This window comes from Kogia breviceps, chromosome 5 (assembly GCF_026419965.1).
Source record: "Kogia breviceps isolate mKogBre1 chromosome 5, mKogBre1 haplotype 1, whole genome shotgun sequence".
Taxonomy (NCBI): domain Eukaryota; kingdom Metazoa; phylum Chordata; class Mammalia; order Artiodactyla; family Physeteridae; genus Kogia; species Kogia breviceps.
Window position 1 is genome coordinate 18185735 of NC_081314.1, and position 14236 is coordinate 18199970.

A 14236-nucleotide genomic window follows, 5' to 3' on the forward strand; every position below is an offset into this window, starting at 1 on the left:
TACATCATATATTTTCTACCTTTAGAAAAAAAAAAAGAAGTGACTGAACGTCATGGTTGTGTATGCCTTTCCCTCCTATGGCAGGAAAATACAGCCACCTTTATTGCTCACTCACTTGGTGTCAATACACTCTTGTCACCTCTCTCCCTCTCTCTCTCCTTTGCTTATTGTGTTATTAAGCCCCAGGTGCAAAAAGAACCAGAAAAGCCTGGACTGTTCAAGAAAACAGCTATAAATCTATTTAAATGGATACAATTCAGGTGAAAGCTGAAAGGCAAAAATTAAAATGCTATTATTTATTTAGAAGATACCACAAATGACTACATATTATAAAAGCCTTAGAAAGAACTAAAATACAATACCCTAAAAGATAATGATTTTTTTCTCCTCAATAAAAAAGCTCTTTCTTTCAATTAAGAAAAATTATTCTTATACTCTTATTTATAAGAGACAGTCTGTACCAAATTAACCTGCTCTTTTTCTAGAGGGAAAATTCTTCCAAGTAATAATATCTAAATATTAGCGGAGAAATAGTCTCTAAATGATCCCAATTTTGTATATACACATAAAATGTGTTCCCAAATCTGAAGCTCTTCAAAGAGTCACATCTGGTCATTGGATAAAGATATTCTTATTATTCATATTAGATATAGGATCTGTTGAGCCTTATTCTACAAAGGGAAGCTTCCCCTCTGACAGATGACTGGATGTGAACCCACATTAGGTTGAAGTGAAGCTGCTCCTGATGTGAGGCTTCAGTGCATGGGGGATCCCCACAGAAGCCTGCATAGTAACTCATCTGAGATCAGTTATGCTGAGAGAATGCCCAGGGCTGCTGGGTTCCTGTCAGATATGAGGATATGGATGGTGAGATTCAGGCCAAGGGAGGTAAGTACAGGGCAGAAATAAGAGATTGCTCTGCCAGGGCCACTAAAGCATGTTCTGCAAGCAGGATAGAATTTAGGATTTCTTAAGTCCAGAGGTCAAATACCTCCACTGAGGTCAAGAATGAGGGAAAGGTGTTGCTTAGCAAATAAATGGATTTTATTTATTGTATAAATTATGACTGAAAAGGTACAAAGCTTACAATTAACATACTTTGGGTGGTAACTGTCAAATCCACTTTCCCCATTCCCAATCCTTCCTTTCATGCAGAATGGTGGTTTGCCAAGAAAATGCTCTTAAATATGACAGGCTGTTGGTAACTGCTGGGAAAGTTGAAAGAATAGCCTGTATTATGGAGGTGGGGGGTGCAGAGCCACAAAAAGGGAGAAAATACAAGGAGAGACTGGAACTGGCTTGCCAAGGTGCTTGAAGCTCCCACCACTAGAGCCATTATGGATTTTTCAGAATTGGAAGGGATCAGGAATCTTCTAGTTCATCCTTGGGAAGTGGTCACCAGCTCAGCGAAACACTTCCAGGGACCGCGCACTTACTATCTCCTGTGGGGCTACTTCCACTATTAAAAACTTTCATTTCCTTGGATTATGGTCTTTTATTCAGAAGACTCCAGTTAAAATGTGTACACGTCAGCTCATAAAGAGTAGTAAATCACTAGGATTAACATTTACAAATTTTTTATGACACAAAGGCAGAATCCTAAGAAATAAGGTTCAGAATAGATATGTTTTGAAGTAGATGGCAAAGGGCTGACTTGTTTTTCTTGTAGTGGGTCACCCTGAGCAGCCAAAGGTTGGGCAACATGAGGGTATCGGGCCCTTGGAGAAAATGCCAAAAGAAAAAACTGGAAGGGCAGTGGATGGCAAGGGCTGCAGACATTACACTTTGACCATTTAAAAAAAATGTATGGCTGGCCTGCACCTGCTTAAAAACAAAAGATTAAGATAAAAGGAGTGAGCGAATAGCCAAAGCAATCTTGAGAAAGAAAAATGGAGCTGGAGGAATCAGACTCCTTCACTTCAGACTATACAACAAAGCTACAGTAATCAAGACAGTATACTGGCAACAAAAACAGGAACATAGATCAATAGAACAGGATAGAAAGCCCAGAGATAAACCCGCACACATATGGTCACCTTATTTTTGATAAAGGAGGCAAGAATCTATAACGGAGAAAAGACAGCCTCTTCAGTAAGTGGCTGGGAAAACTGGACAGCTACATGTAAAAGAATGAAATTAGAACACTCCCTAACACCATACACAAAAATAAACTCAAAATGGGTTAAAGACCTACATGTAAGGCCAGACACTATCAAACTCTTAGAGGAAAACATAGGCAGAACACTCTATGACATAAATCACAGCAAGATCCTTTTTGACCCACCTCCTAGAGAAATGGAAATAAAAACAAAAATAAACAAAGGGGACGTAATGAAACGTAAAAGCTTTTGCGCAGCAAAGGATACCATAAACAAGACCAAAAGACAACCCTCAGAAGGGGAGAAAATAATTGCAAATGAAGCAACTGACAAAGGATTAATCTCCAAAATTTACAAGCAACTCATGCAGCTTAATATCAAAAAACAAACCCAATCCCAAAATGGGCAGAAGACCTAAACAGACATTTCTCCAAAGATATACAGATTGCCAAAAAACACATGAGAAGATGCTCAACATCACTAATCATTAGAGAAATGCAAATCAAAACTACAATGAGGTATCACCTCACATTAGTCAGCATGGCCATCATCAAAAAATCTACAAACAGTAAATGCTGGATAGGGTGTGGAGAAAAGGGAACCCTCTTGCACTGTTGGTGGGAATGTATATTGATATAGGCACTAGGGAGAACAGTATGTAGGTTCCTTAGAAAACTAAAAATAGAACTACCATACCACCCAACAATCCCACTATTGGGCATATACTCTGAGGAAACCATAATTCAAAAACAGTCATGTACCACAATGTTCACTGCAGCTCTATTTACAATACCCAGGACATGGAAGCAACATAAGTGTCCATCAACAGATGAATGGATAAAGAAGATGTGGCACATATATACAATGGAATATTACTCAGCCATAAAAAGAAATGAAATTGAGTTATTTGTAGTGAGGTGGATGGACCTAGAGCCTGTCATACAGAGCGAAGTAAGTCAGAAAGAGAAAAACAAATACCGTATGTTAACATATATATGGAGTCTAAAAAAAAAAAGTGGTTCTGAAGAACCTAGGGACAGGACAGGAATAAAGATGCAGACATAGAGAATGGACTTGAGGACACGGGGAGGGGGAATGGTAAGCTGGGACAAAGTGAGAGAGTGGCACTGACATATATACACCACCAAATGTAAAATAGATAGCTAGTGGGAAGCAGCCGTATAGCACAGGGAGATCAGCTCGGTGCTTTGTGACCACCTAGAGGGGTGGGAAGGAGATGCAAAAGGGAGGGGATATGGGGATATAGGTATACATATAGCTAATTCACTTTGTTATACAGCAGAAACTAACACACCATTGTAAAGCAATTATATTCCAATAAAGATGTTAAAAAATTTTTTTTAATTAAGTGGGTTTCTTGCAGACAAAAAAAAAGATAAAGGGAGTCAGGAGATCAATAAGAACCTAAAAAAAAAGTAAATGTTATCAATCTGAGAGCAACAGAATAGAAACTTTTATAACAAAGGAGAGAACAAGCTCATGTCAAGGCTTTTTACAAAGGAAAAGACTGGATGACAAGTGAGGAGGTACAGGACATGCTGAAAATGGGTTTACGAAACTGAGGTTTAGAGGAGGAGGCAAGAGTCAGCGTTGCTGAAGCAAAGAAAACTTGACTGATACCTATAATTAGACCTAAAAATTGCCCAACAACATAAAGAACTGAAAGCAAGGTTGTCTAATGAAACATAGGAAGAGATGATCGCCCAATATTTGTAATGTTCTTTAACATTTTCAAATGTCTTACACCCGTTATTTCATTTGGCCCTGACATGATCCCATACAGAAGAGGGTGAGTATTTTTATCCAGTTCTGCAGATGAAGAAAAAAAGGTACAGAGAGGCTAGCTTACAGGCCACAGGCACGATGGGTCAAGATGGTACTGTATCAGCCAGTGAGAGGAGCTGGAGGGCTTTGTACGGTTCAGAAGACTTTCATTCTTTTCCCTCAACTTTCTGTTAGAGGCTAAAACTCAGTGGTGATAAATACTTCCCTTGCTGTTCCTCAGTTTCTGTTCCTATGATGCTTTTGTTCCTCTTAGATTCATTCTCTAGTCATTTCTTCTCCATCACTACTTAAAGCTGTGGAAAAAAGTACAAACTATACACTGAGAATTTAATCAGAAATGGACATGAATCTCTCCACGCTGTTTGAGGTTGAAGATGAATGAGCTAAACTTCACCAACAGATGCAGATTTCATAAACAGAGTTTTCTTTGCACTTAAAAAACAGACTCCACTCTCTACAGCTACACTTAAGCATCACAGAGAGTAGACTGTAAACTCAAGCTGGCCTTCCAAGTAGCTTTATAAGAGAGAGATTTTTCTTTTTTCTTTTGATGTGGACCATTTTTAAAGTCTTTATTGAATTTGTTACCATATTGCTTCTGATTTATGTTTTGGTTTTTTGGCCCTGAGGCATGTGTGATCTTAGCTCCCTGACCAGGGATGGAACCCGCACCCCCTGCGTTGGAAAGCAAAATCTCAACCACTGGACCACCAGGGAAGGTCCTCCAAGTAGCTTTATAAACTATAAGAATCCATAAAAATGTTCACTTATTGCTCTGACCACCTCCTCCTTTGTTGTCCCCCAGGGGTTGTCTTCTCCTTTCCTATAGCCAACCTGTCGAGAGAACACAAGCACACGAGGGTGAGTGATGCAGGCACTGCCAAAGGATGAGGACGGTCTGCAGAGCAAAGCATGGCGGAAAGTAAGACTGATTTAGTGAGTGCTAACAGACTGGCTGTAGCCAAGGAAAAGCTGGATCACATGAGCCTAGCTAACTGGAAGACATGATTAAATGAATTTTTTAAAAAATAAATGATTTTAAGAATAAAGAGGCAAAATCCAATAAAATGAGCTGATACAGTACTTCTGAGGTCATTATACACACATCCTCATCTTTATATGCAATGTTAGTTTTAACTTTTTAAAAGTATGAGCAGTTCACCTTGCTATCTGAGCTGACAATTAAGGTCTAAGAGCAGTGAACACAAATGCTTGGCACCCCTGAATGGAATTTAGGGCTATAATCAAGTACAATTCAGACAAGTTAATCAGACATGTATGTGTATACTGGCTATTGTGCCACATGATAATTTGGTATAAACAGTAAATTGTTACGTAAATGCCTGTTACTATGGCTACTAAACAAAATAGTTTTCTATCTTTTTAAACTTCTCTATGTTTTCAGCTTCGACACTGGCAGTTTTTCCTGATGCCACCTACCGATTGATCCTCACTGCCTGTAAATAGGAAAGTCCTCCCTCTGACTCCCCAACATGTAAACCCCTTCCCTGACTTGACTATGCTCTTTCCTACACTTCTTGTGACCATGTGGAGTCCTCAGGCTCTCTGCTCTCCTCTCACTGTGCATTCACTGTGGAGTGCTGGCGGCCACTGAGCCACAGGCAGGGCAGGGCTACCACCAGCCAGGTGGGAGAGCCAGAGCAGGAGGGTGGAGGCAGCACAGCAGGAAGGCTCCTCAGTCAGGCGCTGGGAATACTTAGAGGAGGAAGGTCGACCCAGAGACCTTCAAGACAGAGCAGGCTGCAGGTCTCTGGCAGTGAGGCACTAGTCACTGATTGGCTCTCCAGATGTGTGGAGCCCAGCAGACCACCGGGGAACTATCATGTCCTGCAATCTGCAGTTTCTCCTGTTTGCCTACCTGAAGTGGTCCATGGAACCTCATGTCTCTCTCACACAAATTGTTACCATGTTAGACATACCCTGTTTGGCATTTATGCAATTAACATGTCATCTCCAAATCAGACTTCATTCATCCTTGCTAAATTCTATCTTTTGCATTTAGATTCATCATTCTAGCCCACTCAGATAATTTACCACTTGATTCATAAAATAGCCATCTCTCAAAGCTTGGGGTAAGAAAATGCCAATGTCCTCAAAGAACTTAAACTTATTTGGGTGGATATAGCTTGGAAGTCAGCTGATGGTATGTTAGCATACATCCAGAGGAGATAGGGTAGAAACAGCATGATGCAGGAGTCAGAGGACATGTCTCCTGACATGGACAAACTCTGTGACTTCACATACATATTTGTAGGACTTCAGTTTCCTCATATGTACAATAGAGGAGAAGCAGGTGAGCTCTTACTCCTGGAATGAAAGAGGTTGTTTTTCACTAGAAACATTCTAAGGGGGTCAAAAAGCAAGTTCTAAGATTGTGGGGGGGTGACGAAAAAAGGAATAAAAAAAGAATTTTTCACTTCCCTTAAAATCACTCTTCTTACAAATTATTTAACAGTGGTAACAAATGTTCTGAGGTTAGAGGTAGGAGAGAGGATGGGACATGACAGGGCAGGGGTTCAGGGACGTCTCTCAGGACACAGTGGAAGCTAGGTCTTAGAGGATGGGTGACATGGGAGTGGCAGAGTGGAAGCCCATTTTGGACAGGAGAACTATGAGAGCCCAAATGCAAAGGCGAGCCTGTGGGAGGGCAGGTGGGTCAGGCCCATGCAGGGAACAGTAGTTTGGGTTTTATCCTCAAAAGCGGTAGTTTTCAAACTTTCAAATATTATTCCAGAAAAGAGAGGAAGCGTTCCCAGTGGAAGGGTGCATGGGGTCTTGGGAACTCCCACTTGGTATCTAGTTGTCCACATGCAGCCCTTAGCCTACTAAAACCCCTCTGGACTCTTGAAGCACAGCTTGAGACCACTGCTAAATCGTGAGGTATGATCCGACTCTTCAGTGTACGTGCGTCATAAAAGCAGAACCCAAACAAAACAAAGCACTCCTACAGATGGTAGGAATCCCTGAACACTGCTGAGCTGGGGAATGACATATGAAATATAAACTGATGATTATGCTCAGTATTAAATGTTCTAGGAGGAGGCTGGAGGTGCAGAATCTGTTACTAAAGATGTTACAGTAGTCTTAGCATTAGGGACTAAGACCTTAAATTAGAAGCAGTTGGATATATTGAAAAGTATCACAGACTTGCTTCCTAGTGGCAAATCCATTTATTTCTGAGAAGAATTACAGTGTTGAGCTGGCCTAATTGTTCCTTGTCTGGCTTCAGGGCAAGGAGTTATGATCAATGAATGAGAACAAAAAAGAGAGATTTGTATTCAACACAAGGGAAATTTTTCTAACAAGGAAGGCTATTTAATGATGGAACAGGCTGCTTGACAAGGTAGTGAGTTTCCTGTCACTGAAGGCATTCAAGCAGATAATGAATTTATGTGTTGGTGATGCCATGGATGGAATTCCTGTATTAAATGGGAGGATGGACTAGGAGACCACTAAGGCTTTTTTCAAACTTAAGAGTTCCATAAATTAGAACCATAGCTAATACATCAGTATCAAATACATTTTTTCAATATGGAAAAAAATATCTATGTATGCTTGCAAACAGAGAGCAAGGAGGCAATAAAGAGAGGGAGATTGGGATTGCTAGAGAAAGGGAGATTATACGTCATTTAGTAGTTATATTACCTTTGCAATTTTTCCCATTTCATAAATGTCTGCTTTCTGATCTTCAATATCCATGAAAGCAGTTTCAATTCTGCTTAGAGTCTGTTCATGATTATTGCAGGCATCGGGGAGTCCTTCAGGGAAGTAGAACCGTGGAATGTTTATGGATAATGTTGCATTCACAACATTATTCACATGAGGAACAGGGGAGAGAGGTTGGGGACTACTTGCAAAGGTGGCTGGAGGTGGAAGTGGTGTTCCTGGTTTCTTTTCTGGTTTATTTTGAATCTGGAAAGAAAATATGATTATGAGACACAAATATTCTAAACAGTATATATTACTGGAAAGTCCTCACCAGTAATAGGAAGTTGGGTATAAATACAAGAAACCACAATTAGAAGCAGTACAGATGAAGAGCTCACTCGACTATAGACAGGGGTAAGCATGCTCTGAGGGAATGCTTATCTACACTGAATCAATCAGTACATTACTTATCTGTCAATACTAGAGTCTACATAGATTTGTGCTTAAAAAATCCTACAGTACATTTTCCCACCAGTGATGAGCGAGACATTTAAGAGCAAGGTCAGTTGACATATTAAGGACCTAAAGGTGAATTCTCAGTCTGTTGGACCTGGATTAGTAAATTCTTCTTGAAGGCTGTTCCTGGTGTTTTTATGTATTTCTACCTGAGGCAAACAGAATGAGTTCTTTTTGTTTTGTTTTGTTTTGTTTTTGCGGTACGCGGGCCTCTCACTGTTGTGGCGTCTCCCGTTGCGGAGCACAGGCTCCGGACACAGAGGCTCAGCGGCCATGGCTCACGGGCCCAGCCGCTCCGCGGCACGTGGGATCTTCCCAGACCGGGGCACGAACCCGTGTCCCCTGCATCGGCAGGCGGACTCTCAACCACTGCGCCACCAGGGAAGCCCAGAATGAGTTCTTTTTAAATATGTAGATCTAAAATGTATTGTGGGGGCTGTCCTTCTACCTTCTTCCCTAGTTTGACTTTATCTAGGTAGAATCACTGCTAGTCCCTGATGCAAAGAAAGTCTTTGTTAGGAAAATTAAAGCATTTTAGTTTTAGAATGTCTTCTACCAGGCTGACTGACTCGCCACCTGGGGCATGTTATTTTTTCCGAGATACACAATTCTCTCATTTTTAGTATACTCTAATAGACAAGAATCATGGTCATTAATTTTACCACAGCCAAACTCTCTTTACAGTTTATTAATTCTTTAATAGTTTATATCATTCCTTTTTCCAAAAAGGATTTGATGTGGTGTACTATAAAGAGACATAGAAAGGACAGTATTAAAAAGTTGGGGGCAACAGGGAGACTAAGAGTAATAACCATGATTTAGGGAAAGTGGAGGGGAGGTACACTAATATTCAGGTAGAAGTTTATTTTAGCAATGAAGACTAAATTTAGTTCTGAGATTCCTAACAGAAAAAGCAAAAAAGATTCCATGAAGATTTTCAGAGTTTAATTTCTATTCTTAATTTTGACCAAATTATCTATCAAGGCTCATGAGCATGGCATTATTAAATGCTACGTAAGGTATGAAAGATGGACATGACTGTTGACTAGTTAAATTTATTTTAAATTCACTGTGAACACAAAATATTACTCGAGTGTTCTTCTTCCTTAAATTATATCCTAATGCCATTCCTAAAGTTTGAACAATGATTTATCAGTATGAAGTAGATCTGAATATCATATTCCCTTCTGACATATGGACTTATAACATGATTTTTAAATTCAGGGTAAAAATTTTAGCTACCTTTGGAAAGCATAAGTATTATAGGAAGACAGGCTTCATGCATATAAATATGTGATAAATATAATTTAATCTCTTACTTTTATTAAGCACGGCCCATTTCTCATGTTAATATCTGACATTAATACAGAGTGGAATCTGCTCATATATTAATACTATTGGGGATACGAAGGCCAGTTGGTCACACCAAGCCTTGCTGCAGTATTAGGATATCACCCATATAAAGCAATAGTCAAGGAAGACATGTCAGAGAGAAGTGATGCCAATGAAATATGAAAAACTTAACAAAAATCAGTGATGACTTACTAGCTCTGTGACCTCAGGAAAGTTACTTAACTTTTTAGAATTTCAGTAATAAAACAGATTATAACCCCTTCTTCTTGGAAGGTTGTTGTGAGGATTAAAGGAAATTACAGGATGCAACATAGGGAAGAAGCTCAAAACTGTACTGGGCAGAGATATGTCTTATTTATGAAAATGAGTCACAAGGCCAAAGGATGGGGTTCTCAAAAGATTAAACATAACTTGGCATGGTCCTTCAGATTCAATAATAAATAAAATAATCACTTACACTTGTAAGGCAATTTAAAGTTTACCAACTACTTTTGATTTAACAAACTGATAATCTCTTCTAAGTAAACAATTGTCTCTGCCTTAGTGCGGAATCTGCAATTACTATTACATAGTCCTATGAGTCAATAACAGTAGAAACTGTTCTTAAATTTCTAAAATAAGGCATATAATTCTTCAGGGGCTTTACTTAGGTCACTTGTATTAGTGTCATTTCCTTTCTGTTATTCTATGCTGAAAGAGATTTGTGAGGCTACAAATATACAGTTACCAAAATTCTTTTTTGTTTCTCAAAAATGTTTCCCATGGTGTGACATCCAGGGTAGTTATGGATAACTTCAGGGCAATTATAACCATAGGATTGAGACCACTGGTGCCACTGGGAATGAAACTCAATATTCTAGTGAACACACAATACTGGAGAAGGTTCAGAGCAAGCCCTTGAGTGTTAACTCTACACTTTTGCTTTGACAGAAATAAGTGACATTCAGAACAAAACCTGGCTATTTGTCAAAGTTCTAACTTGAAAGGGGAAATATTCAATTATATAATAGTCTACTTTGCTTTCCTCAGTGTACTTAACACAGAGCAGTTCACTAATAGGGAAGTATTTACTAATTCACTGTTTAAGTCCATATTTAATAAAACTGATGTTAATACTTAAAGGGAAGATAAAAAGAATGCATTTACTTTGAACTTTTCAGGTGTATTGATTTACTTTCCACTGAGTTCAATAGGAGACATATAAGTCTTAAAGTAGTTTAATAAAACTGATGCTTTACAACATTATAGAATAAAACAGTAATATAAAGTTCGTCAGATTTACCAAGTTTAGCATCTGCCCACTTTAAATAAAACTATTTCATTTAAATAGTTTAATGCTGAATTAAAACAGAATTAAACATTAAATTAAAATGTTTAATTTAAAATTAAACTAAATTTTAATTAAAATTAAAGCAGAATTAGCTGTGTAAAGTATCTGAATTCTCCATTACAGTCTTTCCCTATACAGTATCATTTAGATATTCATTCTGAACAGTACCCTTATGTTACTGTAGCATTTCCATATTTGACCATTTTTGAACTATTTTTAAAAATGCAATTTCAAATCATTCACTCAAATAATTTGAAATTACTCTAGGTCAGAATAACTACAAAACTATGGTTTCTTGCTGGATTCTGGATGTCCATCATTGATATGGCCCTTGATCTGTACTGTATTCAGTGGTAGGTAACTTGTTTGATCAGACACTGGCTCTACGGTTGTAAGCAAATAAGCACGATCTCTGCAAGCAGCCACTGCAGGCAGAAATGACAACCTCACAGCTGAGGGAAGACATTATTTCACAACCCAGGAGTAACTGCCATCCTTCGCTCCCTACACACAGTATATCACACACACACAACTGCCTATATGTGTAAAAATAGTTCTTTCAAAAAAAAAGAGACTATCAGGATCAATATTCTTTTTTTAAAAAGATTCATTACAGATATATGTACGTTAATACAAATTTAGTCTACTGAATCAAAGTGCAAACAAGGATTTTAACCTGGAAATTCTAACTTCTCAAAGATATTTCTATGAAAAATTCTAAATTGCAAAATATTTGTTAAGTTGTATTTAATTGTCTCTAAAACTGGATTCCCTCTCTACAAGAGAAAAATGTGAGTACTGCACTTCAGGTCCAGAAGGTCTATTTTTAAACCTGTTGGAATCTCTCTACAAATAGCTTTCTGGAAACAGCTGAATAGAGGACACAGCTTAATTCCTTGATCTAATATCAAGTGAGCTGTAAAATTATTTGTAAGTTAGTTCACTGGGTGGTTTTATTAGTAATAAAAATATTTTAAAAGAAACACCCAAGTTTCAAACCTGTGTCTGCTGAAATGACTTCAGCCGCTTCTTAAACCGTGACGGGAGAACAAAATCACAGCCCCTTGCCAGGAAAGCTAACTCTCCCCTTAAATCCGGGTCCCTTCGTAGAGATGTCTCCTTGATCATCATCTTTGAAAAGTGGATGTTTACTTATCAAACTGTCCAGCACACTTCTGAAGATAGTCACACTTAATAAGTTGTCAATCTCGTCAGGTAGAAAGGTATTTTTTTCTTCTTATCTCCCAAAGAAACTAAGTTCAAGCATTGTGCTCTCCCAGCCTCCAGGGACCACAATCCATGCTTGTACTGACATGCAGCTGGTTCCCAAATACAGCCTGTGGCTTCCAAGACCTGCTCATAATTTTCAAGTAAGAAACACGGGCTGCAATGGGCCTGTTGCTCCTCGTAGGTAGCTTTATGTCAAACTGACCTGCCCATGTGGAGAATACAGAGCCTTCTGGGAAAGGAAGCACCCACTACTCTGAGCACCAAAGTTAGAAACATTACAGCTGGACCTAAAAATAGTGACTTCTCAGATAATGCTAACTTCTTAAACTCAGAGTACATGAGGTGTCAATCCACATAAAACAGTTTCTCCTCAAGCTAGGAGAGAACATGTAGAGCATTTTTGATTTTGCTATTTAATATTTTATGAAAAAAGGAACATGCTGCACTTCAAATTTGAAACTATCATTTTAAGAATAATTTTTAAAAGTTTCTTATTTGAAGGGAAGCAAATGTCTAAAACCTTCTAGATATAACCAGTCAAAATATGGAGAAAAACACTATCATCCTCAAACAGGAATATACAAAGAGATTTGTTAGTCTCAGATTTTAAAATCAAATCTTTTTTTTTTTATTTGGTTAGTTTGCAGAAGACTATCTAGTGATCAAGCATACTTTTTAAAAGTGATTCTGAATCTGGATACATCTGAAAATTTATTGTCAAAGTATTGGTTAAGAAAGTGGAATGATGGAATGCCAAAAGAAAACAGATTTAGATACACAGAAGTGAATGAAATTTGGTTATAATAAAGGTACAAAAGATGATCAAATAACAATGACATAATTAAGACTCATTTTTCTTAAGCTTTCAATAAATCTCAGATTTAAAAAAAATTCTATTATTTTATCGTATATTGAATAGCTGCCTCAGTTATTTACAAGCGAATCTTCAAGTATTATCTCATGTTTAATATTTAGAATTCAATATTTATTTTCAGTCATCCATATTATTCAATCTATACTGATTTTCTACTTCTAGAAAATATAAACCAAATATTACCAAATAAACCCCCAAACCAAAACCAGCTTATGATTCTCTTCTGCTGAACCTTTGTCTAATTTACTGGGAATTAAATTCTTTGGTTTTCCATTGTTTCCTACAACTTAAGTTTTTTTCTTGATTTTAAGACATTCTGGTAACACTTTATAACATGTATATTGGGCTTATATGCCTAAACCTGTAGTTTTCAAATTTCTTTTTAAGCTGTAGAATTCTCCACTCATACAAAATCTTACCTGAAAGCTCTCAATATATGCTATGATTGAAAGAGGATTACATTGAAACCACTGGTCTAATGCTTCAACCTGGGCCTGGTCTCCCAATTTTTCTCCCAACTTACAACCTGGTCTCCCCAATTTTCTCTCACTCAGGTTAACTCTTTGAGCTATGAGGCTTTCCCTATACTCTTGCCTATAATGCTCTAATTCCTCCTTCATTATTTATCTCCAAATTAAAACATTAAAAAAGTTTGTTATGAATGCAACTGGGTTTTTAGACTTGTGATTTAATGCTTTTTCAATTTAGCCACACCTTTGTTGTAGTTCTCCCCTTCCTACAACAACCCGTGGCTTCAGGGGTGTGACTTTTCACCCCCTTCCTGAGAATACTCCTTCTCCTCAAATTATACACACTTTAACCATCCTTCGAAATTCAACTCAAATTTTACCTATTTCATGAAGGATTACCTATTTAAGCCCCCTTTATTGCAATTCCTGTAATAAAATATTGTAGAATCTTTCTTGAATGACTTCCACTTAACTTATTCTCTGGACTAACCAATGCTCTCCATTTTACCTATAAGAGAACCACCAATGCCCAGAACACACTGGTTCATGGCTAATAGTTTAGTTTCTGTTATGCTCTCATGTTTCTTATCTCAGTAGTTGAGTTCTATGCTTACTAAGAGTTGGTTGTATTTGTCCCCATCTGTTTATACTGGTTGTACTTTTTACAGTAATAATTTAATTCAATTACATAAACTAATGAAATATGAATGTGGAAAAAAAGTTGATATTTCTAAAACTGGGGAGAAAAACCCTAAGTTGAATATTTTATAAAGACTCAGTAAAGGCAAAAAACTACTAAATTTTTTCTGCTGTAAAATTAGTTATTGGTGAGATAAAGGAGAAAAATCATTAAAATCTAGAAGGTAACTACATTCAAATTGCTTCACTA

The 14236-nt window shown here is 37.8% G+C and overlaps 1 protein-coding gene across 6 annotated transcripts in view; it reads right to left on the reverse strand.

The window, feature by feature from the left end:
- Positions 1–14236, reverse strand: part of PPP2R3A (protein phosphatase 2 regulatory subunit B''alpha) — a 219486-nt gene that overhangs the window by 121904 nt on the left and 83346 nt on the right. For 5 of the 6 annotated variants that reach the window (XM_059065088.2, XM_067033743.1, XM_067033744.1 and 2 more), the window contains one exon: positions 7572–7838. In XM_059065088.2, coding sequence (XP_058921071.1) covers positions 7572–7838 — 267 coding nt within the window. Of the gene's footprint in view, positions 1–7571; positions 7839–11772; positions 12233–14236 lie in introns of those variants that run through there. The other variant, XM_059065089.2, reaches the window with a different exon arrangement.